Genomic DNA, 24,597 nt, shown 5'->3' with positions numbered 1-24,597 from the left:
TCACCGACTCACCCACCACTCACCGTTCACTTACTCACCATCTCACTCACCTGTCTGAGAATTGGCACATGTTTTAGGAGACATGGTGGCATTGTGTTGAACTTTATTGCAGAATACTGCACAGTTTTGATAGACCAACGTGTAATTGAGATACATTTGCGGGTTTGGTCTGTGAAACAGGTGGCAACTTTCCGCCGAGGCTCATGAAAATATCTAAAACAGGAGGCGGGATGCCCAGTTAAACCCATGCCACGGGGTTGCATTGTTCAGCTGAAACGGGCGTTTACATTACTGAGATCATTTATGTTGCTATACAATTCCACGCGATGATAAGCCGCTTCGTTGAGCTATCATTTGTGATGGCCGGGTCTCTTCTGAAAAAGAGGACTACAGCTCAGTGGGGCCTTACTTGGTAAAATAAAATAGAAACAGTTTTTAGTAAAACGCAGTGAATAATTGAAGAACCAGAATAAACACCTCTATCGAGACCCACACATCGCACCACTAATTCCGAATAGAATTCCGAAGAGAATACAATTGCTTTATTGTTTACACAGAATGCCACACTCATGGACATATCCGACATAATTCTATCGGCTGTAACCGAGATCTGTGAATAACACTCACGCGCACTTAATTCGTGTGGATGACGGACATTGTTACGTTCCGTGTGTGTACGCGCGTGTTTGCAAGCCTCCTCCACAGCGCCCTTTCAAGATGGGCCGCTGTTGGAGGAGGCTCGTGAAGGACGCTGCTACTGGGCAGATGGAGGTGGGCACCCTCCGGCGATGACAGACGGCAGAGGAGTGCTGCTCACAACAACGAGCGGAGCGCCGGGCGGCTGAGACACAGCGAGTTAGCACAGTAGGGAGCACAGGTGGTAGGTAACATCTGCCAGTCATCTCAGTCAACCCATGGCACCTGGGTCTGTGATTTCCTACGAGCAGCGAACATTCCACACTCTACGATGCCTCAAGGCGCACCTACCCTGGCACAAGCGCCGTGGTGACGTCACCGCCACTCAGTGGCAAATGACTGTTGCTGTTGTTATTGTTGTCAATGTGTGGAGCGGTGGCTTAGGGGCTGACGCACTGCGCTTCGAACCTGACAACTTGAGTTCAAATTCTAGCCGTGTCGACTACCCCTATCCGACTGGCACATTTGTGTCTCCATAACCATGCTGGACTCGGTATAGAGACCCATAGACTCATCTTCTTGGTTCTTTCGGTAAAGTCACGTAGAAGGGAAATAATATTTTTTTTTTTAATGATTTTTATTATTTATTATTTCCCTTCTACGTGACTTTACCGAAAGAACCAAGAAGATGAATCCCTGCAGTCACGAAAGCTTTAAATCGAAACCCATAGACTCGGCACGGCCTTGGCACGGCTCGGTTGTGCAGTGGAAAGAGGTAGCAAAGCGGTCCTTAAACCTGTCCTGGGCCTTCTGTAGATCAACTCGGCCTTAAATGAGCACATGGTAAGTGTGTAAACATCAGCGGTGGGGAGACAAAGGCGGCCGGGTGTGGTGCTGACCACCCACCACCTCGTGTGCCGTGCCGGCCTCGTTAATGGCACTTGGCGCAACAGCCTGCGAAGACTACACGGGCGGGATCTTTATCTTTGTTGCGTTGGTGTGTTGTGCGCTTGCCAACTCATACTCATGAGGGTGGGGGCCCGGCCCTCTTCACGTGAGCGGCCTTCAGGCAACCCGCCACCGTGGCCCAATCGCAAGGGGGAGCCCTCTCCAGGCGGTCTGGGTCCGAGTGGAAGGCCCGCGCCAGGTACGCGTCGATGTCCGGCTGGTCCAGGCAGGGGTCGACGCGCAGGAAGGCGGCGCGGAGAGACGACACCGACACCTCCCTGATCGCCGTCGTCACCATCACCACCATCGTCAACAGCACCACCATCATCAACATTAGCATCATCACCATCACCACCATCGTCACATTAGCATCGTCACCATCACCACCATCGTCAACAGCACCACCACCATCATCAACATTAGCATCGTCACCATCATCACCATCGTCAACAGCACCACCACCATCATCAACATTAGCATCGTCACCATCACCACCATCGTCAACATTAGCATCGTCACCATCACCACCATCGTCAACAGCACCACCACCATCATCAACATTAGCATCGTCACCATCATCACCATCGTCAACAGCACCACCACCATCATCAACATTAGCATCGTCACCATCACCACCATCGTCAACAGCACCACCACCATCATCAACATTAGCATCGTCACCATGATGATGTCCTTCCCCCGCTGGCGCGCGTGACTGCAACCTCATGGCCTAGCCCAATACCAAATAGGGACCCATTGCAATGACTCAGAGCTTATGTGAACTCCATGTGTTCAGGTCAATGTTGCCACGTCTTCCATCAATACAAAGACAAATGTGCCCCGTATAGCCATAACAGACTGTTGGGGCAAGTGCTATTAACGAGCAGCACGTATAAAAGGCTGAGAACGGCACGCGAGGGGTTGTGTGGCCAGTACCCCACGTGCCCGCCTTTGCCTCCCCAGTGGCGATGTTTACACACTGCTGCAGGTACTCATTTGAGGCTGAGTCAACCTCGTGGAGGCCCTGGACCAGTTCAAATTAATCGCCACCGGTGTTTGTGACGGTGAGCTGGAATCGAACTCGGGTCGCCGGGCTCGTAGAGTGGCGCCCAAACCGCTGCGCCACCGCTCCACACCGCCAATGACCGACGTGGCCACCGGCGATCGTGAGCCGCTCGCTCTACTGCTGCCGAGCCACCTGGCCGGACATCGGGACCAGCCACGCCAAGTCACCGCAACGACAATGACGACATACTCTTAGTTCTTTCGGTAAAGTCACGTAGGTAAAAAATGAAATTAAAATTAATAAAAATAAACAAATAAAAATCACGACGTTTCGGAGGCAACACAAGCTTCCGTCTTCAGGTGAAACTGTCACAGCAAGACGGAAGCTTGTGTTGCCTCCGAAACGTCGTGATTTTTTTTTATCAATTTGAATTTAATTTTTTACCTACGTGACTTTACCGAAAGAACTAAGAGTATGGATCCTTGCAGTCACGAAAGCTTCAAATCTAGAAGACAATGACGACGATGACGGTGAGGATGATCGCGGTGGCGATGGTGGTGGCGAGATGTTAACTATATCGCCTGGTATACAGAAGGTCGTGAGTTTGATCTCGATCCTGATGGCTGTATAGTTGGAGTTTTCTCTCCTTGGTCGCGTCCATTTTTCTCCAGGTCCTCCAGTTTTTCCCTCCACATTTACAATCAACGTGCATTTATAACATTTGGCTGATATAAATGTACACGTGACAAGCCACTTCGTTGAGCTATCATTTGTGATAACCAGGTCACTTCTGAAAAATATCTACACAGCTCAGTGGGGCTTTAACCTGGTAAAATAAAAACGTACAATAAAAATCACGACGTTTCGGAGGCAACACAAGTCTCCGTCATCAGGTGGGAGACTTGTGTTGCCTCCGAAACGTCGTGATTTCATTGTTTTACCCACGTGACTTTACCAAAAGAACCAAGAGTATGAATCGTTGCCATCACGAAAGCTTCAAATCTAGAAAAAATAAAAACGGTTTGGTTTGGTTTGGATGGTGTGGGTTGTATCGCATACCCCGTGTCTCCCACTGCCTCCTCCACCTCCTGCAGGTAGAGCAGCTTCTCCTCGTGCATCTGCCTGTGCAGCGTCTGCATGAACTCCTGCGAGCTGAGCGACTCTCCCTGCTCGTCCGCACAACACATGGGCATTTCCGCTCCTTTTCTATTATGTACATCAGTGGCGGCTCCTGCAAAATCTCTCAGGGGGGGCAAATGTCTGGATGATTGATAAGGATAAGGTCCACCCATGCAATGGATAAATTAACAGCTTAAGCATGTAAAGGCAACTTCACTTCTTAATATTAATGAAAAATAAAGTGACTCTTACAATACATCTTGTTTGTTTCTATACTCACTATTAATACAATCCACTCAAGTTTCTTTTATTAAAGATTCCACTAGGTGGCGACAAATTATATTGTTGGATGAAACGTGCTTACGTATGATGACGTAAGCACGTTAGGGCGAGCCCTCCCGGCAGCCATAGAGAATGCACTGCAGCGCCCCCGTTCGAAAAAAAACATCTTTGAATGTAAGTCTATGGGGCCACTCGGGGCGATTTTCAGCCGGAGTGAAATCGCCCAAAAAGAGGCGGTACTCCACAGAACGTGACATGACGCTGATTGGACTATATCCAGAGGCACAGTGACGGCTAGCGTGACTCTGTGGTTGAATGACATTGGTGGTGCGTCGCCCAATCGCCCTAATGAAGAAACCGCCCCTGATGTACATCCACAGTTACTTGTGCAACACGTCCCTGACCACGAGTCCATTCATCCCACAGCGACTTGCGCACAAACAGCATAACCAAGAGCGGCTTAATCGTATCTAATTCATTTACCCACCCAGCAGTATAACAAAAGCAGTAATTGACCACTTCACAACTCCTCCTCCCCCGCTGCCCTTCCTGGCTCCTCCCCCCTCTACCACTATATAAGGTACAGGTATTTTGCTGTGACGGTTTCACCTAAAGACGGAAGCTTGTGTTGCCTCCGAAACGTCGTGATTTTTATTGTTTTATTTGTATGAATTTTAATTTAATTTTTTACCTACGTAGTGACTTTACTGAAAGAACTAAGAGTATGAGTACAAAGATCCCCCCCCCACCCCCCGTGTAGCCTTTAACAGACGGTTGGGACAAGGGCTGTTAGCGAGCATCTAATTAAGGCCGTAAAGGCACAGGATGGGGTGGTGTGGGACTGGTACTGCTGGTGCTGCTGCTGGTGCTGTTGTTGGTGGTGCTGGTGGTGGCGGTGGTGCTCGTGGTGGTACTGGTGGTGGTGCTGGTAGTGGTGCTGGTGGTGGTGCTTGTGGTGGTGCTTGTGGTGGTGCTGGTGGTGGTGCTGGTAGTGGTGCTGGTGGTAATGTTGGTGGCGGCGGTGGTGCTGGTGGTGGCGGTGGTGCTTGTAGTGGTGCTGGTGGTAGTGCTGGTGGTAATGTTGCTGGTGCTGGTGGTGGCGGTGGTGCTCGTGGTGGTGCTATTGGTGGTGCTGGTAGTGGTGCTGTTGGTAATGTTGGTGGTGGCGGTGGTGCTTGTGGTGGTGCTGGTAGTGGTGCTGGTAGTGGTGCTGGTGGTAATGTTGGTGGTGGCGGTGGTGCTGGTAGTGGTGCTGGTGGTAATGTTGGTGGTAATGTTGGTGGTGGCGGTGGTGCTAGTGGTGGTGGAGATGGACCTCAGTGAAGAGGGCCCGATAAGGGATGGAGGCGTCGATGCTGTCCAAGCCCAGCTGAGCACAGGCCCCCTGGTGGAGCTCCGCGATGAGGCCCTCCTCCTTGAGAGGGAAGGCACGGTGGAGGGCATCCCTGCACACAAGACAGAGAAATGACGCCGCTTTTCGGTTTAAACGTGGTGATGAGTTGTTCTTGATAGAGAGCCCACCTTCACACCGAGTGCTGTACACACGATACGCAACTTACACCTCATCTCATCACAAACGTTCGGAGGGCACCCCCAGTGGCAGCTCTCCCTGTGCAGCACAAGGTGACTCAGCGTCTCTGGGCCGCGAACGTGCAGCACAGAAAAAATTATTGCTATAATCCCAATCGAGCAATTTGCGGTGTCATCTTTCGAATTTGGAAAATTTTGACCCAAGACGCTGGAGCACAATGGCCGACTCATTTCGAATGACATCATGAGATCTTTAACGTCCACTGTGAAGCAGATGGCATGCAGTATGTTGCGGTTAATACACCCGCAGCAATAACCAGGGCGGCCTGCCATATTCGAACCGCGAACCTTTGCAACAAGCGGCTAACGTGCATTTACAACCACGATCATTATTATGTGTTTGTTGGCTTGAGTCGATCGAGTGGCTGAGTGGCTGGTTGAGTGGCTGAGTAGCCGGCTGAGTGACTGAGTGCCTGGCTGAGTGGCTGGTTGAATTACTGAGTTACCAGCTAAGTGGCTGAGTGGCTGGCTGAGTGGCTGGCTGAGTGACTGAGATCCTGGGTGGCTAGCTGAATGGCTGAGATGCTGGATGGCCAGCTGAGTGGATGGCTGAGTGGCTGGTTGAATTACTGAGTTGCCAGCTAAGTGGCTGAGTACCTGGCTGAGTGGCTAGCTGAATGGCTGAGATGCTGGATGGCTAGCTGAGTGCCTGGCTGAGTGGCTGGTTGAATTACTGAGTTACCAGCTAAGTGGCTGAGTGGCTGGCTGAGTGGCTGGCTGAGTGACTGAGATCCTGGGTGGCTAGCTGAATGGCTGAGATGCTGGATGGCCAGCTGAGTGGATGACTGAGTGGCTGGTTGAATTACTGAGTTGCCAGCTAAGTGGCTGAGTGCCTGGCTGACTGGCTGGCTGAGTGACTGAGATGCTGGGTGGCTAGCTGAGTGGCTGAGATGCTGGATGGCTAGCTGAGTGGATGGCTGAGTGGCTGGTTGAATTACTGAGTTGCCAGCTAAGTGGCTGAGTGCCTGGCTGACTGGCTGGCTGAGTGACTGAGATGCTAGATGGCTAGCTGAATGGCTGGCTGAGTGCTGATTGAGTGGCTGAGTAACCGGCTGAGTGACTCCCCGAGTGGCTGGCTGAGTGGCTGAATTGCCGGCTGAGTGGCTGAGTGGCTGGTTGCAACGAGACACGCGTGATGGAGGGCGCACGTGAATTGCTGCGCAGACAGAACGCCGGCTGCCGATGAGTCAACCATTGACAGGGTCCGCTCGAGCTGGGAGAGAATCTGTATCTGCCCGTGGTACAAAGACTCATCCAGCTGTGGAGACATGCGCACACACACACACACGCACGCCATCGTTACATAAATAACCAGAGTGATGCATCCATCCAGCCAGTCACCTAAGGACCGGCTGGAAATGAGCTCTGGTTTGGTGACATGTACCTCTCCGTGTGTCCTTTCGTCCGTCTGTGTATCCACCTAGAGGACCGCCGGCGGTGTGGTGTGGCCTTGCGCCATCTCTCCGTCCACGAGTACCCTGCCATCTCTCTTTCAGTCACTAGTTTATTTGTTGTTGTTGTTGTTGTTGTTTTAATCTACGACTGCAACCAGGAAAGCAAACGCCGAGTCTCAAGACTCCTGTTCAGGAGGGTCCCGTTAAGTTTTTTTTGCAGGATGTGATAATGTTGCTCAGTGTAATCTCAAAATTGAGTGATTTGCAGGTAACTTTTCAGCTTTGCGATGTTTGGTCAATACCGGTTACATTGTGTGTGCTATGGGGTAGGAAACCAGAAAACTTGGAGGAAACCCATGCAGAACAGGCGGAGAGAGAACATACAAACTCCACACACACTCATTCACTCACACTCTGTAGAACAGGGGAAGAGAGAACATACAAACTCCAAATATACAGCAGGCGTCAGGGTCGGGATTAAACCCTCGACCTCCGGTATACCAGTCGAGGTAGTTAACATCTCCTAGCCACCGTGATGATGATGAGAGAGAGAGACACGCAAACTCCAAATATACAGCAGCAGGCGTCAGGGTCGGGATCGAACCCACGACCTCCTGTATACCAGGCGAGGTAGTTAACATCTTCTAGCCACCGTGATGATGATGAGAGAGAGAGACACGCAAACTCCAAATATACAGCAGCAGGCGTCAGGGTCGGGATCGAACCCACGACCTCCTGTACACCAGGCGAGGTAGTTAACATCTCCTAGCCACCGTGATGATGATGAGAGGAGAAAGAGAAATACACGCAAACTCCAAATATACAGCAGCAGGCGTCAGGGTCGGGATTGAACCCTCGACCTCCTGTAGACCAGGCGAGGTAGTTAACATCTCCTAGCCACCGTGATGATGATGAGAGGAGAAAGAGAAATACACGCAAACTCCAAATATACAGCAGCAGGCGTCAGGGTCGGGATTGAACCCTCGACCTCCTGTAGATCAGGCGAGGTAGTTAACATCTCCTAGCCACCGTGATGATGATGAGAGGAGAAAGAGAAATACACGCAAACTCCAAATATACAGCAGCAGGCGTCAGGGTCGGGATTGAACCCTCGACCTCCTGTAGACCAGGCGAGGTAGTTAACATCTCCTAGCCACCGTGATGATGATGAGAGGAGAAAGAGAAATACACGCAAACTCCAAATATACAGCAGCAGGCGTCAGGGTCGGGATTGAACCCTCGACCTCCTGTAGATCAGGCGAGGTAGTTAACATCTCCTAGCCACCGTGATGATGATGAGAGGAGAAAGAGAAATACACGCAAACTCCAAATATACAGCAGCAGGCGTCAGGGTCGGGATTGAACCCACGACCTCCGATATACCAGGCGAGGTAGTTAACATATCCTAGCCACCGTGGTAATGATGATGAGAGAGAGAGACACGCAAACTCCAAATATACAGCAGCAGGCGTCAGGGTCGGGATTGAACCCACGACCTCCTGTATACCAGGCGAGGTAGTTAACATCTCCTAGCCACCGTGATGATGATGAGAGAGAGACACGCAAACTCCAAATATACAGCAGCAGGCGTCAGGGTCGGGATCAAACCCACGACCTCCTGTACACCAAGCGAGGTAGTCAACATCTCCTAGCCACCGTGATGATGATGAGCGAGAGAGAGAGACACGCAGACTCCAAATATACAGCAGCAGATGTCAGGGTCGGGATTGAACCCACGACCTCCTGTACACCAGGCGAGGTAGTCAACATCTCCTAGCCACCGTGATGATGATGAGAGAGAGAGACACGCAAACTCCAAATATACAGCAGCAGGCGTCAGGGTCGGGATCAAACCCACGACCTCCTGTACACCAGGCGAGGTAGTCAACATCTCCTCGCCACCGTGATGATGATGAGAGAGAGAGACACGCAAACTCCAAATATACAGCAGCAGGCGTCAGGGTCGGGATTGAACCCACGACCTCCTGCACACCAGGCGAGGTAGTCAACATCTCCTCGTCACCGTGATGATGATGAGAGAGAGAGACACGCAAACTCCAAATATACAGCAGCAGGCGTCAGGGTCGGGATCAAACCCACGACCTCATGTACACCAGGCGAGGTAGTCAACATCTCCTAGCCACCGTGATGATGATGAGAGAGAGAGACGCGCAAACTCCAAATATACAGCAGCAGGCGTCAGGGTCGGGATTGAACCCTCGACCTCCTGCACGCCAGGGCGCGGTGTACCTCTCCGTCGAGGATGGAGAGGAAGAGGCGGACGGCGCCGGCGCGGTCGCGGTGAGCGCGGCACGCGGCCCGCACGCCGCGCGCCCACTCGGCCCCGCGGCCACGCGCCGACGACCCCTCGCCGCCCGCTGCCGCCCGCGTCTCCCCAAAGTCCACCAGGAAGTGCGACAGCTCCGAGCGAACACCGGCCTGACGGTGGTGGGGGACACGCGGCGGTGGTGGCGGCGGTGATGATAGTGGTTGTCATGTGGATGGTGGTGGTGATGGTGGTCATTGTCATGTTGATGGTGGTGGTGGTGGTGGTGATGGTAGTGATTGTCATGTGGATGGTGGTGGTGATGGTGGTCATTGTCATGTTGATGGTGGTGGTGGTGATGGTCATGTTGATGGTGGTGGTGGTGATGGTAGTGGTCATGTTGATGGTGGTGGTGGTGATGATAGTGGTTGTCATGTGGTTGGAGGTGGTGATGGTGGTCATTGTCATGTTGATGGTGGTGGTGATGGTAGTGGTCATGTTGATGGTGGTGGTGGTGGTGATGATAGTGGTTGACATGTGGATGGTGGTGGTGATGATAGTGGTTGTCATGTGGATAGTGGTGGTGGTGGCGGTGATGATAGTGGTTGTCATGTGGATAGTGGTGGTGGTGGTGATGATAGTGGTTGACATGTGGATGGTGGTGGTGATGATAGTGGTTGTCATGTGGATAGTGGTGGTGGTGGCGGTGATAATAGTGGTTGTCATGTGGATAGTGGTGGTGGTGGCGGTGATAATAGTGGTTGTCATGTGGATAGTGGTGGTGGTGGCGGTGATAATAGTGGTTGTCATGTGGATAGTGGTGGTGGTGGCGGTGATGATAGTGGTTGTCATGTGGATAGTGGTGGTGGTGGCGGTGATGATAGTGGTTGTCATGTGGATAGTGGTGGTGGTGGCGGTGATGATAGTGGTTGTCATGTGGATAGTGGTGGTGGTGGCGGTGATGATAGTGGTTGTCATGTGGATGGTGGTGGTGATGGTGGTCATTGTCATGTTGATGTTGATAGTGATTGTCATGTTGATGATAGTGATTGTCATGTTGATGGTGATGGTGGTGATGATAAAGACAATCAGCATCACCATCATAATGATCAACATCCTACACTGACGAATGTAACAAGAATGATGATTCTTACAAGACACTGGAGATTAAAACGACTGCCATGATGATTTACAAGTCAGTATATCGACTATATAAATATGAGGTTGTGAGAATTGTTCTTCAACTTACCGGTGAGCGAGGTGACACAAGAATAATAACAATCGGTGCATCATTAAACGCTTGGACACCGCGTGACAATTCAATTCGTCTGGCCATGTTGGGTGGCCGGGGTGTCAACAACAAGCATTTGGTCAGATAATCACGTGGCCTCACCCAAATATCAATTGTGAATCGTGAAGATCACCTGGCTGATATGATGAAGACGACGACTGTGACTCTACACCGACATACATTTTAAATGTGTTTAACAACACACGCAAAGGTGTGCAGCGTCGCACGTGCACACAAAAAAACCTGTCGGCCTTATCCAGACCACCGGCTCGACAGAACTGAACGCGTGGCCATTCTGTCGTTCAGACCCACCGGCTCGCCCTCGCGCTCTTCGAGTCGGTGATTCTCAACGACTCAAATGGTCACACATCCAGTCCTCTTTAGCCGGCGGTCTGGGCAAGCCCGAGCGCTTTTGCACATGCGACGCCGCACCGGTGCTTCCGCTGCGATGGGTTCCTCCCGTCATCTGCAGGTTTCCTCCCGTCATCGACAGGCGTGACCGACGGACAGAGCGGACGACGATCTTGAAAGAGGGAGGAGAGAGAGAGGGAGAGCGGCCGTCGGGAAACTCACCGAGCCATCGGCCGTCCGCTTCTCCCTCCACACGTCTTGCACGACGGCGCACAGCTCCTCCAAGCTCCAGGCCCCGTCGGCTGCACCACCCTGCGACGGCGTGAGAGGGGACGGGCCGCCTCATCGACTCATCTCTATATTCGTTCTAGATTTGAAGCTTTCGTGACTGCAAGGATTCATATTCTTGGGTTTTTTCGGTAAAGTCACGTAGGTAAAAAATTTTAAAAATAAATTAATAATAGTTAAATAAAATACAAAATCACGACGTTTCGGAGGCAACACAAGCTTCCGTTTTCAGGTGAAACCGTCACAGCACGCTTACTTGATACAGCAATCGTGCTGTGACGGTTCCACCTGAAGACGGAAGCTTGTGTTGCCTCCGAAACGTCGTGATTTTTATTTTATTTTTTATTTTACTTTTATTAATTTAAATTTTTTACCTACGTGACTTTACCGAAAAAACCCAAGAATCTGTATTCGTTTCCGACGTTGCTTGGTAGTAGGGGTTTTCATTTACTCGGCGTGTGTATGTGTGTGTTGGGCTTCTGTCGCGACGCGCAAAGCCAACTGCGTAAATGGGATTTGGCCCTTATGTATAACCACATTCCTGCGGAGGGAGCTGGTAGGAAGGTTGGGTTGCTCGGTCAATGGCCAGGGTCAACGGCGGCGTGGTGTATTCCGCAAATATGGCCGACAGTGAGGGTGGGCACAAGCCGGCGTGAGTAGGTTAAACGTTGAGTTTTATAAGGGCACCACGGGGTGACCAGCCCCTCCCCACACAGCTCCTCCCCATCCTCCTCTCCCCACCCAGCCCCTCCCCACCCTCCCCATCCAGCCCCTCCCTCCCCTCTCCACCCAGCCCCACCCCTCCCAGTTTTGGATGCACGACGGACACAATAATCCACTGTGGGCTGGTGTAACCAGGAGGTTCCTACCAGTATTAACGCACAGCGTTGTGGGATGCTGTTGGCATGAATAACGCGATATAAAACGAAAGTATTATTATTTGTGATGATGGTTCTACAAGAGTGTGTCTCCACCACGGGGGGAGCTCAAGAGGGTCCCTCTACGAGGGGGCTTGGCCTACTCTTCCACGCTAACCCCCCAGACCTCTTGGTAGAGGTGGTAGTAGCCACGCTTCGCCCCACCGCTCCACGCTCCACCTGCCGATTGTCTAAGCGTCATAGCCTCTTAACCGGGCCTCGCAAAAAGTGGAATGCAATAATGGTTACGTTAGTGTACCCAGGAAAACCTGACTGAGTCTCCACTCTTTTTCTCGCAGTAGGGGGCGATAGTGCTCTTGACGTTCGGCCAATTCCAGTTAGACTCTTTTACACGCTTTTATTTAACTCACTCTGTTGTTGTTGTATCCTCAAATCTTGTAACTCAATTTTAACCCACTTCCCAATGTGGTATCGACTGCAAACTTGGTATACTTGTGTCATACTGATGACAATACTATATTCTATCATAAAAATAAATATATATATATATATTTTTAACATTATTTTTTACATGTTATGTTTCGGCTTGGGTCTAATTGTCCACGCTCAACTGACGTTGGCTGTAAATCACCACGCTCACTTACGTTATGGCAAGCCTCGGGGCCACTTCCTGGAGTCGTGGAGTTTTGCCATTACTCGTACGGTACATTTATTAAAGCGTGTTTTAAAAAAACTATTTTTTAAATATTACTTATTTGGTGTCAACTCTGGGAGGAAACACGTAGCAAGCCCATGCAGAGCAGGTGGAGAGAGAGAGAACATATTTTTTTTAAATTACGAAATGATGAACGAAGCAAAGTGCCGACTAGACCGAGCATCTTCTTGTTTCCACTGATCGTAAAAAAATAAAATAATATAAAAGAGAGAGAACATCCACACTCCACAAACAGAGAGGCGCCCCCGGTCAGGAATCGAACCCAGGCCCCTTCGAGCTGCGAGGCCAAAGTGCCACCGCTGCGCCACCCTGCCGCCCCAATGACAACAACGCTCCAGGAAACAACAGCAGCAGCACCACCTCTTGGTCAGCGTTCTCCTCGGTGAAGCCCGGGTTGGAGACTCCCATCACCTCCGCGAGCAGCAGCTTCATGATCTCCCCGCTGCTCCTACCCTCGCATAGGTGAGTCCACCTGTCCACTCCACCCTCAATCACCGCTGCAGGTGAACAGGGGGGCGGTGGAGGTGGGGGAGGCAGGTGGGGAGGCAGGTGAATTCACGCACCCGCATACCGCCGCACACGTACACGCACAGCAGTGGGTTAAGTGCGACGTGTTAGCCTGCGTCAGAGGTCGCAACCGGGTACCCGATACCCGTACCCTACTCGATACCCGGCTACCCGTACCTGGCCGGGTACGGGTACCCGTTTGCGACCCTGGTGCGGCCGGGTACGGGTACGGGTAGGCCGTGAGTCACTGGTGAGTAACTGTTTGTCACTCATTTCCCAACGTCTTGTCTCTTCTCACAATTCAAGTTGCTAGAATCAACCCACCCGCGCCTGCAACATAGCTTCATCCCAGAGGTCGCAATCAGGTACCCGATACCCGTACCCTACCCTTACCCAGGTACGGGTAGGGTACGGGTACGGCCGGGTACGGGTACCCGTTTGCGACCCTGGTGCGGCCGGATACGGGTAAGGAATCAAAACCCGTTTGCGACCTCTGGCCTGTGTTCCCCATACACAGGACATACACATAGGGCCGGATGAACCTCCACGCGCTAACCACCGTGCCACCTCTACCCATACACCCATTATTAGTACAATAGTCACCCTATATCTGTTTAATCTTTCTGCAACTGAATTGTAACTTTCGATGTAAAGCTTTCGTGACTGCAGGGATTCATCTTCTTGGTTCTTTCGGTAAAGTCACGTAGAAGGGAAATAACAAAATAATAAAAATAAAACATGATAAAATAAAAACTCTCACGACGTTTCAGCCACAACACAAGCAGCCGTCCTTTACCGAAAGAACCAAGAAGATGAATTGTAGCTGCGCTATGATCAGTCTCAAAATTTCGATTTAAAGCTTTCGTGACTGCAGGGTTTCATCTTCTTGGTTCTTTCGGTAAAGTCACGTAGTATTACTTCCAGTCTCAAAATAATAAGGTAATGTATAATTTAGCATTGCATTATCTCTGTGCATTATTTTAGATTTGTCACGTGACACGGTTGTTTTTGGTACGCTTTCCGTTCGATTAATTGCTGCGTTTCATTTTCCTCTTGTCACATTTGGTGACCCAGGTCACCCTTGAGCTCACAACTGGCCAAACAAAATTTCGATTTAAAGCTTTCGTGACTGCAGGGATTCATCTTCTTGGTTCTTTCGGTAAAGTCACGTAGAATGGAAATAATAAAATAATAAAAATAAAACATAATAAAATAATTCTCACAACGTTTCGGCCACAACGCAAGCAGCCGTCCTCAGGTGAAGAGCAGGTCTGTCGAGAAGACAGAGTCTGAATGACAACCCCAGGCTTGGAGCGTCTTTTAAAGCTGTGTTGGAGGGGGGGAAGAGCGCCTTGACCAAATAATTTGCATATCAAGAGGAATTTAGCATATATATAAGCTGGGTTGGAGGTGGAAGAACCAAGAAGATGGCCAAACAAAATCAACTTACCCCCGCACTCCTCCCACGGAGGCCTGGGCGTGGAGCTCCGCCGCAGCTCCTCCACCTCCGCGCTCAGCCCGTCCCTCTGCTGCAGGAGCTGCTCGTGGAGCTCCAGCAGGGAGCCGTGCTCCTGCTGGAGCAGCAGCAGGTCCCTGCCGTGGAGCTCCGCGTGGCGGGCCAGCGCGGCGTGGCTGGCCGCCAGGGCCTCGTGGTCGCGGCGCGGCACCACGTCGGCGTAGTCGGCCCTCGTGCACGTCAGCTCGTCCTGCACGCGCGACAGGTCCTGGCGGGCCACGCGCAGGGCCAGACGCAGGGCCACGGGGTCGGCCCAATCGTCCTCTGGCAGGAGGCGCAGGGGAAGTAGGGGGGTTAGAGTTCATTAGGATAGGAATCATCTTGTTGGTTTTTGCGGTAAAGTCACGTTTCGGGTACAACGCAAGCAGCCGTCCTCAGGTGAAGGGTGGCTGATGATCATTTAAGGCCTCGCCTATGACGACTCAGCCTTAAATGAACACCTCTCGCAGTGTGTAAACATGCGGTGCCGAGCACACGACCCTAGAGTCTGCCGTGTCAGCCCCTTTAGGTGCTCGCTCATCGCACTCGCCCCAGAGTGTGTCTGAGGCTATATGGGGGATCTTTGTCTGTGTTTTTGTCACCGTGTGCCTGCAGGCGCTGCGCATTCTCCTGCAGCGCCCTCAGCTCCAGGATCTCGTTGTTGAGGAGTCGCCGAGCGTCGGACTCGTCGCGCCTTCGCCGGTACTCAACCGACAGCTCCTCCTTCAGATGCTCCACCTGCCAGCCGGGAGAGGGGGGAGGCAGGGAGGGAGGGAGGTAGGCAGGGAGGCAGGGAGGGGAGGGGAGGGAGGGAGGGGAGGGAGGGGAGGGGTGGGGAGGGAGGTCAGGCAGGTGCCTTCGCCGCTATGGTGCTGGTAGCGCAGTAGCAGGGGATCTGGTGATGGGTTTTTGAGGGTGATTTGTGTTTCTTGTTGGTGTCTATGAACACAGTAACACACAATGGGACTAATGTTACCCGCGTTATATCTTTGATTTAAAAAAATACAAACAAACGACATGATGAACGAAGTAAAGTGCCGAAAGACCGAGCATCTTTCTCGTCTGATCGTTAAAAAACGGAGGGAGGTAGGCAGGGAGGGAGGGAGGGACGGAGGGAGGGAGGCAGGGAGGGAGGTAACAACGGTTGCATAGACTTGGCCGAGTGACTGAGTCGGAGCCACTTAGCCAACGCCGCTGAGTCCATGGGTTCGACACCCAGTTTCGCAGGCAAAGGGGCAGAGGGATGAAGCGAACAGAGAGGAGAGAGTGAAGAGGTGTAAATGTGAGCGCACGAAAATTTGAATGTGAATGAGAGTGAAGAAAAGGATGAATGTGAATGTTAACATCTCGGTGGCTAGATGTTAACTACCTCGCCTGGTATGCAGGAGGTCGTAGGTTCGATCCCGACCCTGACGCCTGCTGCTGCTGTATATTTGGAGTTTGCATGATCTCCTTAATGGTGGTCGTGTGGATTTTTCTCGGGGTCCTCAGATTTTTACCTCCACATTTATAATCAACGTGAGTTTAGAATAATTGGCTGCTATCAATTTCCACGTGATAAGCCACTTTGTTGACCGATCAGTTGTATGAGAGAGGTGTGATGCGAATAGAGACGTGACTGTGTACATGTGCGCACGTTGAACTTCTTTCGCACCGTACGTAGCCAACCGCGCTGATCGGCGGTGCGGAATGTTCGCTGTAAGTAAGAAGTCACGGGACAGACCCAGCAGGTGCCATGGGTTGACTGAGATGACTGGCTGATGCACCAGCTGTGCTCCACACTGTGCTAACTCACACCGGCGCTCCACTCATTGCTGTTCGCAGCATTCCTCTGCCCTCTGCCAACGAAGAGGGGCTGTAATCGAGAACGAACGGCTGGAGATGCAAACGAGAGAGCAGAGCGATCTGCGTCAATGCGTGCGCGCGCGTACAGAGAGAGAGAGAGATTGAGAGAGAAGTGCGTGTGAATGAAACGCGCGCATGACGCCAGCAGAGAGGCGAAGATTCGCGCGTGCGAACGCCGGCACCTGCAGCCGTGCCGCGTCCGTGCGCCCGCTCTCCTCCTGGAGGCGTAGCGACAACTCGCGGTTGTCCCGGCGTAGCCGTGCGGCCGCATCGCTCTCCTCCCGGTGCGCGTCCACCCCCTCAGTCGCCCGCCGCTCGCTCTCCGCCACGAGCAGCCCCCGCAGCGGCTCCAGCTGGGCCACGCGGCCCCGCAGTTGGCCTGGCGGCGGTGGTGGCGGCACGGAGAGAGGGGGACGCGTGGGTTCTTTCGCGATGTCATTGCGATTGTTATCGTGACATTGCGACGGTTGTTTCGTCAGCAAAGCCTCGCTGAGCCTCGAGACTATGTTTTCAGGAGGGTGCTGCCAATTTTTCACAGGAGGGGGAGATGTCGCGAGTGTGTAATTGCAATGGAGTCGTTTGCGGTGGCGTTTTTTTCCAATTTCAACCACAAAGCTGGCACACATCTTTAATGTCCAAGGTGAAGCAGACGGCTCATTAAAATGCAAATCAATTTATAACATTTTTGACATGCGTTTTTCTGGATTTTTTTTTGTTATTCTGTCTCTCACTGTTCAAATAAACCTACCATTAAAATTATAGACTGATCATTTTTTTGTCAGTGGGTAAACGTACAAAATCAACAGGGGATCAAATACTTTTTCCCTCACTGTACATCTGCAGTATTTGACTCCACGGACCTCTGCAACGAGCGGCCAACGAGCTTTCGCTAAGCACAGATTTCAAGTAGAAAAGCACGCATGTGCACATACACGCGTGTGCACATACACACATGCGCATATCTGTGTGTATGGGGGAGCAGTGGTGCAGCGTTTAGCACACGGCGCTACAAACCCGGTGACCCGAGTCCGGTTCCCGCTCACAGTCAACACCAGGGAGGATTATCTGAGTCCTGGGCCTCCCCTAGGTCGACTCAGCCTCAAATGAATAGAGTACCTGGTGCGATGGGTAAATACCGCCACTAGGGAGACAAAGGCAGCCTAGCGTGGCACTGACCACCCACCCTCTCATGTGCCGTGTCGGCCATCATAGGTGCTCGCTCAACAGCACTTGCCCCAACAGTCTGTTCAGGCTATACGGGGGATCTTTGTCTATGGTGGACATCGCGACTACTCCGTACCTAACGTGGCTTCGTATTCGCACTTGATCGCTGCCAGCAGTGGCTTGTAGGTTGTGAAGTTTTCGATGATGCAATTGAACGCCTCTCGAAAAGCCTGCAAACGATCGTACAAGAGGCACCAACTTTACTGTCACACTGCCGGCAAGATTAGCACGGTTGGCTACGTACTGTGTAAAAGAAGTTCAATATACGTACAACATTTTGTTTTAAAACTTTCGTGACTGCAGGGATTCATATGCTTGGTTCTTTCGGTAAAGTCACGTAGAAGAGAAACAATAAAATAATAAAAATATAAAACAATTAAATTCTCACGACGTTTCGATTGCAACACAAGCAAGCAATCATCATCAGGTGTGAAAACCACAGCAAGAAAATTTCCAAATTTCTAATTTTATTGCTGTGGTTTTCACACCTGATGACGATTGCTTGTGTTGCAATCGAAACGTCGTGAGAATTTTATTGTTTTATATTTTTATTATTTTATTGTTCCCCTTCTACGTGACTTTACCGAAAGAACCAAGAATATACATACAACAATACAACTGTATCAGCATAACTACTGTAATAACATTCATTGATGAACAAAGATTAACTAATAGGAAGATTGCGAGGTGCCTGAAAGAGCAATAGAGTAAGTTGCTGATGGAATTACTCAATGAATTAATTACTGATGCCTCGGTGACTGAATTGAAGGATGAATTAATTGATAAATGAGTGGCTGGGTAATTAACTAGATGGGTGAATAAATGACCAAGTGGATGACTAGATGCACGAATGACTGATTGAATGGATGATTTCGTGAATGACTGCAAGACTGGATGCCTGATGACTTCATGACCAGATGAATGAATGAATGATTGAGTGATTGAGTTGGTGAATTAATAAATGGATGACTTAATTTAATGAAAGACTGAATGGGTGATTGGACGACTGCATGGCAAGGTTGCGAAATGAGTGAATGGATTATACAATTGGAGTGGTATACAATACCTGGAGTCTAACCTCCTGTGCAGCCAAATCCAGGTTCTGTGAGTCTGGGTTCAATGATCTGAGTGTTCCCAGCTCCTGTAAGATTATCATTCGCAAACATACAAATGCGAAATTACATTAATTATTCACAGCAGTTATTGCCATTAGCCCACGTCTGTGTTTGTATTGTCACTGGGTAACTAAATGATCAGATGAATGACCTTCCCATGGAACCACCCACCTACCTACCTAACCAATCATCGACCCACCCTCCTACGATCGTGCCTATCCAACCACTCACCTACCAATATTACCTACCCACCTGCCCATCCACCCTCCCCCACCCAGTGAGTAGGTGGGTGAGTTGGTTGTTGAGTAAGTGGATGAGTGAGTGCGTTGTTATGACCTGCAATGTCGCAGGTTCGACCCTGATGCCTGCATATTTGGAGTTTGCGTGTTCTCCCCGTGATCGCGTGGATTTTTCTTCGGGTCCTCCGGTTTTTCCCTCCACATTTTAGAAACACGTGTTTACAGTATTTGGCTGCTACTACAGATTTCCACTTGCTAAGTCACTTCATTGGGATATCATTTGTGGCCAGGTCGCTTTTGAAAAAGAGCTATATAGCTCAATGGGCCTTGCGTGGCACAATAAAATAAATAGCTTAGTTTTAGTTTCCTTAATGTGATGGTTCAACAGTGTGGATGATACAAAACGATGTGGCCACTGTTTCTGCACAGCGTCTTGAGACAATAATAAACACATTCCTGCGGAGGGAGCTGGTAGGAACGTTGGGTTGCTCGGTCAATGGCCAGGGTCAACGGCGGCGTGGTGTATTCCGCAAATATGCCCGGTCTGTGAGGGCGGGCACAAGCCGGCGTGAATAGGTTAAACGTTGAGTTTTATAAGGGCACCACGGGGTGACCAGCCCCTCCCCACCCATCTCCACCCCTCCTACCCCCCACCCAGCCCCACCCTCCCCACCCAGCCCCTCCCCACCCTCTCCACCCTCCCCACCCTCCCCACCCAGCTCCACCCTCCTCACCCAGCCCCTCCCCACCCTCCCCTCCCCACCCAGCCCCTCCCTCCCCACCCAGCCCCTCCCTGCACGACGGACGGACACAATAATCCCCTGTGGGCTGGTGCAACCAGTGGGTTGCTACCAGTATCATTTGTTATTGATAGAGCTCCCTTCATGTCAGGAGGTCATGGGTTCGATCCCGACCCTGACACCGGTATATTTGCAGTTTGCACATTCTCCCCGTGGTCAGGTGAATATATTCCCCCACGGGGTTCCTCCGTTTGTTTTCCCCTCCACATTGAGAAACAAACGTGCATTTAGAGTATCCGTCTGCGATACATTTTCCCCGCGATAAGCCACTTGCTGGGCAGTTAACCCGCGCAGGGGAACTGTGCGTGGACCAGGAGGGAATGAAAGCCCTCGCGGTCAGCTCTCGAAACGTCCGCAGAAGAGACTACGACGGGTCGGAGAAGAGACTTCGAACGGCTGGCGGAGAGGTCCCCTCTTGCTCGCCACCACGACCACCCACCTGCCTGAGGCCGGCCTCCAACTGCTGCAGGAAGCGTGGCTTTGCAGTGGGGCGTGAGGCCGGCGGGTAGGGGGTCCCTTGAGGCCTGCGGAGGCCCCGGGAACACTCAGAGAGGCCCGGTGCCTGGGGGGAAACGGCCAGAGGGCCCGCTGGCCACACGGACAGCTGAGCGGAGCCCACCGGTGGCTGTGGGGGAGAATAATTCACTGGTCAACAACAACAAAAAACATTTTTTTCTGGCCTGGACTTTTGTAGCTGTTTTAGACTAATTTCAGGGTGCTGATTTCCAAATCTGACCAACTGCCAAATCGCTGTCCGTGGTGCTGACTTTAAGAAAAAAACCGCCACTTTTTTAAAATGTTCTTGCTGTGGATTTCACACCTGATGATGATTGCTTGTATTGCAGTCGAAACGTCGTGAGAATTGTATTGTTTTATATTTTTCATCATTTTATTGTTTCCCTTCTGCGTGGCTTTACCGAAAGAACCAAGAATATGAATCCCTGCAGTCACGAAAGCTTTAAATCACAATCTTAACACCTGTTTTGTTGCCAGAAAAAAGGGGAAAAAACCTATTATCAAGCAGCGAGTAATCAACCTCAAACTAGCACAGTCGTAGAGTACAATATTTAGTCGAGTATAGTCATAAAACGGAATTAATGGACTTAACCTTTATCCGTCCCGAGACGTGTGAAAGTTGCAGGGTGGGTGTCCCTTTCACCTCAAGTGGCTCAGCGTTAATTTTATTTAGAGAGGTGTAGTAGCGCCGTTGTTTTTAACGACATTGTTACTCACCGCAGAGAACTCTAGCGACACGACCGCCGCACTCTACGATGGCTGACGCCAACACCGTGCCACACGCCCTCCCGCGTGGCCTTGTGGGAGCCTCGATACCGATAACGTTTTTTTTCTCTTCTTGGTTCTTTCGGTAAAGTCACGTAGAAGGGAAATAATAAAATAATAAAATAAAACATAATAAAATAATTCTCACGACGTTTCGGCCACAACGCAAGCAGCCGTCCTCAGGTGAAGAACGGGTCTGTCGGGAAGACAGCGTCTGAATGAACACCACCAAGCTGCTTGCGTTGTGGCCGAAACGTCGTGAGAATTATTTTATTATGTGTTATTTTTATTATTTTATTATTTCCCTTCTACGTGACTTTACCGAAAGAACCAAGAAGATGAATCCCTGCAGTCACGAAAGGTTTAAATTGAACGTTATTTTATTTTAGTTTTTCTTCCAGTTTCATTTTGATGATGTACACGTACGTCATTGGAACGGACTTGGATGAAAAAACTGACGACGTCCACGAACAATTACGTCATCGGAACGGGTTAATTGCATGCTCATCCCAAATCCTACTGACCTCGATGAAGTCTTTTGGAGGCAGCTGATGAGACACTGCACCCGAAAGCTGGTAGCAATTCAACGGCTTCACACCACTAAACACACGCGTGCATTCACAATCAGAATAATAATATTTATACCGGTGGAATCCCATGAGCTGTAAAGATCTTTTTTAAAAGATGTCCAGTAGGGGCATGGGGTCAGAACGTTATGACAACAAACACAATACACAAACACACACAGACACCGGTTTCACACAGTAAAAACGTAAAGGTGCCGCCCTGCAACTGGGCTCCCAGAATGCACAAAGTCGCTATGGAACACCGAGATGGAATAATGATGCTATCATCATCTTTCGGTAAAGTCACATAGAAGGGAAGTAATAAAATAATAAAAATAAAACATAATAAAATAATTCTCACGACGTTTCGGCCACAACGCAAGCAGCCGTCCTCAGGTGAAGAACAGGGCTGTCGGAAAGACAGCTTTCCCACCTGATGACGGACGCTTGTGTTGCGCCCGAAACGTCGTGATTTATTTTATTTTATACCCACGTGACTTTACCGAAAGAACCAAAGAGTATGGATTCCTGCTGTCACGATAGCTTCAAATCAAGATTTTAAAACATGTGTTTGTCTATTTGTTTGTGTTTCTCCCTTGTGATGGGACTTTGTAGGATGAACTTTGAGATTGATAAGGGCACGGGGTGACCAATACGGTCTTAAATTGGTCTGTAATAAGATAAGGTTACTCATTAGGGGTTGACAGGTATGTAGTAGTGTAGTGTATAGTGTAGTATATAGCAGTTTACAGTGTAGTGTATAGTAGTGTAATGTATAGTAGGGTAGTGTATAGTGTAGTATATAGTGTAGTGTATAGTGTAATGTATAGTAGAGTAGTGTATAGTGTAGTGTATAGTAGTGTATAGTGTAATGTATAGTAGAGTAGTGTATAGTGTAGTGTATAGTAGTGTATAGTAGGGTAGTGTATAGTGTAATGTATAGTAGAGTAGTGTATAGTGTAGTGTATAGTGTAATGTATAGTAGTGTATAGTGTAATGTATAGTAGTGTATAGTGTAGTGTATAGTGTAGTGTATAGTGTAGTGTATAGTGTAATGTATAGTAGTGTATAGTGTAGTGTATAGTGTCATGTATAGTAGAGTAGTGTATAGTAGCATACGCGGCAACCCACACGGTTTTGCTGTATGCTTGTACAAGGGAAATTCAGTGTTCAGGTCCATACGGCGTACAGCGATTTCAATACAGGCAAAAAAACAACATTTGTGTCTATTTTTTGTGTTTCTCCCTTTTACTGGGACTTTGTAAGATGAACTTTGAGATGTATAAGGGCACGGGGTGACCAATACGGTCTTAAATTGGTCTGTAATAAGGTAAGGGCACTGATAAGGCGTTGACAGGTTTGTTACGATGAATAACAATTTATCTTCTTGGTTCTTTCGGAGACGCTGTCTCCCCGACAGACCTGTTCTTCACCTGAGGACGGCTGCTTGCGTTGTGGCCGAAACGTCGTGAGAATTATTTTATAATGTTTTATTTTATTATTTTATTATTTCCATTCTACGTGACTTTACCGAAAGAACCAAGAAGATGAATCCCTGCAGTCACGAAAGCTTTAAATCGAAAGAATAACAATTTGTCGCGCGAAATCCTGCGTGTTATTCATGGATGCATTTTGAAACGCGGAATTCGTTGAAGACGTCAAGGAGAGTTTATATAGAGGGTGGTGGAGGTGGTGGGGGTCAGTGTGACGTTCACTATCGGAACATTTGATTTTTTTTAACTTTATTTTTTAACTTAATATTTTTACTGAATCTTTTTTTACGTATACAAATTTTTAATTAATATTTTTCTTAATCTTTTTTTTTACTTATTCATCTTTTTCTAACTTACTCTTTTTTTTACTTCTTCATCTTTTTCTAACTTAATCACTTTTTTTTTTACTTCATTGTCCCAATATAATTGTGGGGTGAGGTGAGGATGCCTCACCTGGGGATCGATGTCCCGCGACCGCCGGGCATGGCAACTTGCGTCACCCCGCACACAACGAGCTCACGTTGATATGAGACAATAACAACAATAGCAACAACAACACATCCAATGATTGTGGTAAATAAAAATCGCTTTGAAAATCGATTAGACTACACCCGCTATACAGTCCACGTCAACAACCACTGTTTACGCCGGTTGCTAGGGTTACCAGTTTGCATCGTTGCTATGGTTACCGGTTGAAAGGACCCCCAGAGTGGGGTGTCTATTTTATTGCCAGTTGAATTCGGTCAATAAGGGTGACATTTGTGTCAAATAAATTCTGTTAAAATTTTATATTGCAGTAAAAAAAAAACATCTGCTCGTTTGCTACGCTTAAAAAAGTACGCAGAGTATGCCCGGCGTTTCGTGCGTGAGTTAACGCAATTTAATTCACACAGGCAGTACAAAGGGCAGCTACCACGGATTGGTACAGGGCGGAGTGGACATGCACCGCCTGTTGCAAGGCGCTTAAGGGGCCGTCCATAAATGACGTCACGCACCTGGGGGGGGGGGTGTTTGATAAATGTGACGTCACATCAAAATGCGCAACTTTAAATAAATATAGAATTATATTCTTGGTTCTTTCGGTAAAGTCACGTAGAAGGGAAATAATAAAAAAAATATTAATATAAATAAATAAAAATTCTCGCGACGTTTCGACTGCAACACAAGCAATCATCATCAGGTGTGAACCAAGAATATGAATCCCTGCAGTCACGAAAGCTTTAAATAAATGCATATATAATTGTTATAACAACACTAATTGTTATAAC

The 24,597-nt window shown here is 49.5% G+C and overlaps 1 protein-coding gene across 1 annotated transcript; it reads right to left on the bottom strand.

Annotated features, from left to right (window-relative positions):
* Positions 1–1,276: 1,276 nt before the first annotated feature.
* LOC133357906 (translin-associated factor X-interacting protein 1-like) lies at positions 1,277–23,991 on the bottom strand. Its single transcript, XM_061576080.1, has 15 exons — positions 23,783–23,991; positions 21,795–21,870; positions 20,429–20,614; positions 18,902–18,976; positions 17,912–18,005; positions 16,794–16,990; positions 15,369–15,504; positions 14,722–15,051; positions 13,125–13,261; positions 11,106–11,195; positions 9,226–9,414; positions 6,730–6,839; positions 5,307–5,436; positions 3,650–3,756; positions 1,277–1,862 (listed from the first exon to the last, which is right to left on the bottom strand). The coding sequence occupies exons 1-15, from the start codon at positions 23,812–23,814 to the stop codon at positions 1,661–1,663; spliced, it is 2,091 nt and encodes a 696-aa protein (XP_061432064.1). The 5' UTR covers positions 23,815–23,991; the 3' UTR covers positions 1,277–1,660.
* Between the last annotated feature and the right edge of the window lie 606 nt (positions 23,992–24,597).

The sequence above is a fragment of the Lethenteron reissneri genome, chromosome 60 (genome assembly GCF_015708825.2).
Source record: "Lethenteron reissneri isolate LAM-NWPU_2019-01 chromosome 60, ASM1570882v1, whole genome shotgun sequence".
Lineage (NCBI taxonomy): Eukaryota > Metazoa > Chordata > Hyperoartia > Petromyzontiformes > Petromyzontidae > Lethenteron > Lethenteron reissneri.
Note: the sequence above shows the minus strand (reverse complement) of the source record. Positions and strands in the feature narration are given on the sequence as shown.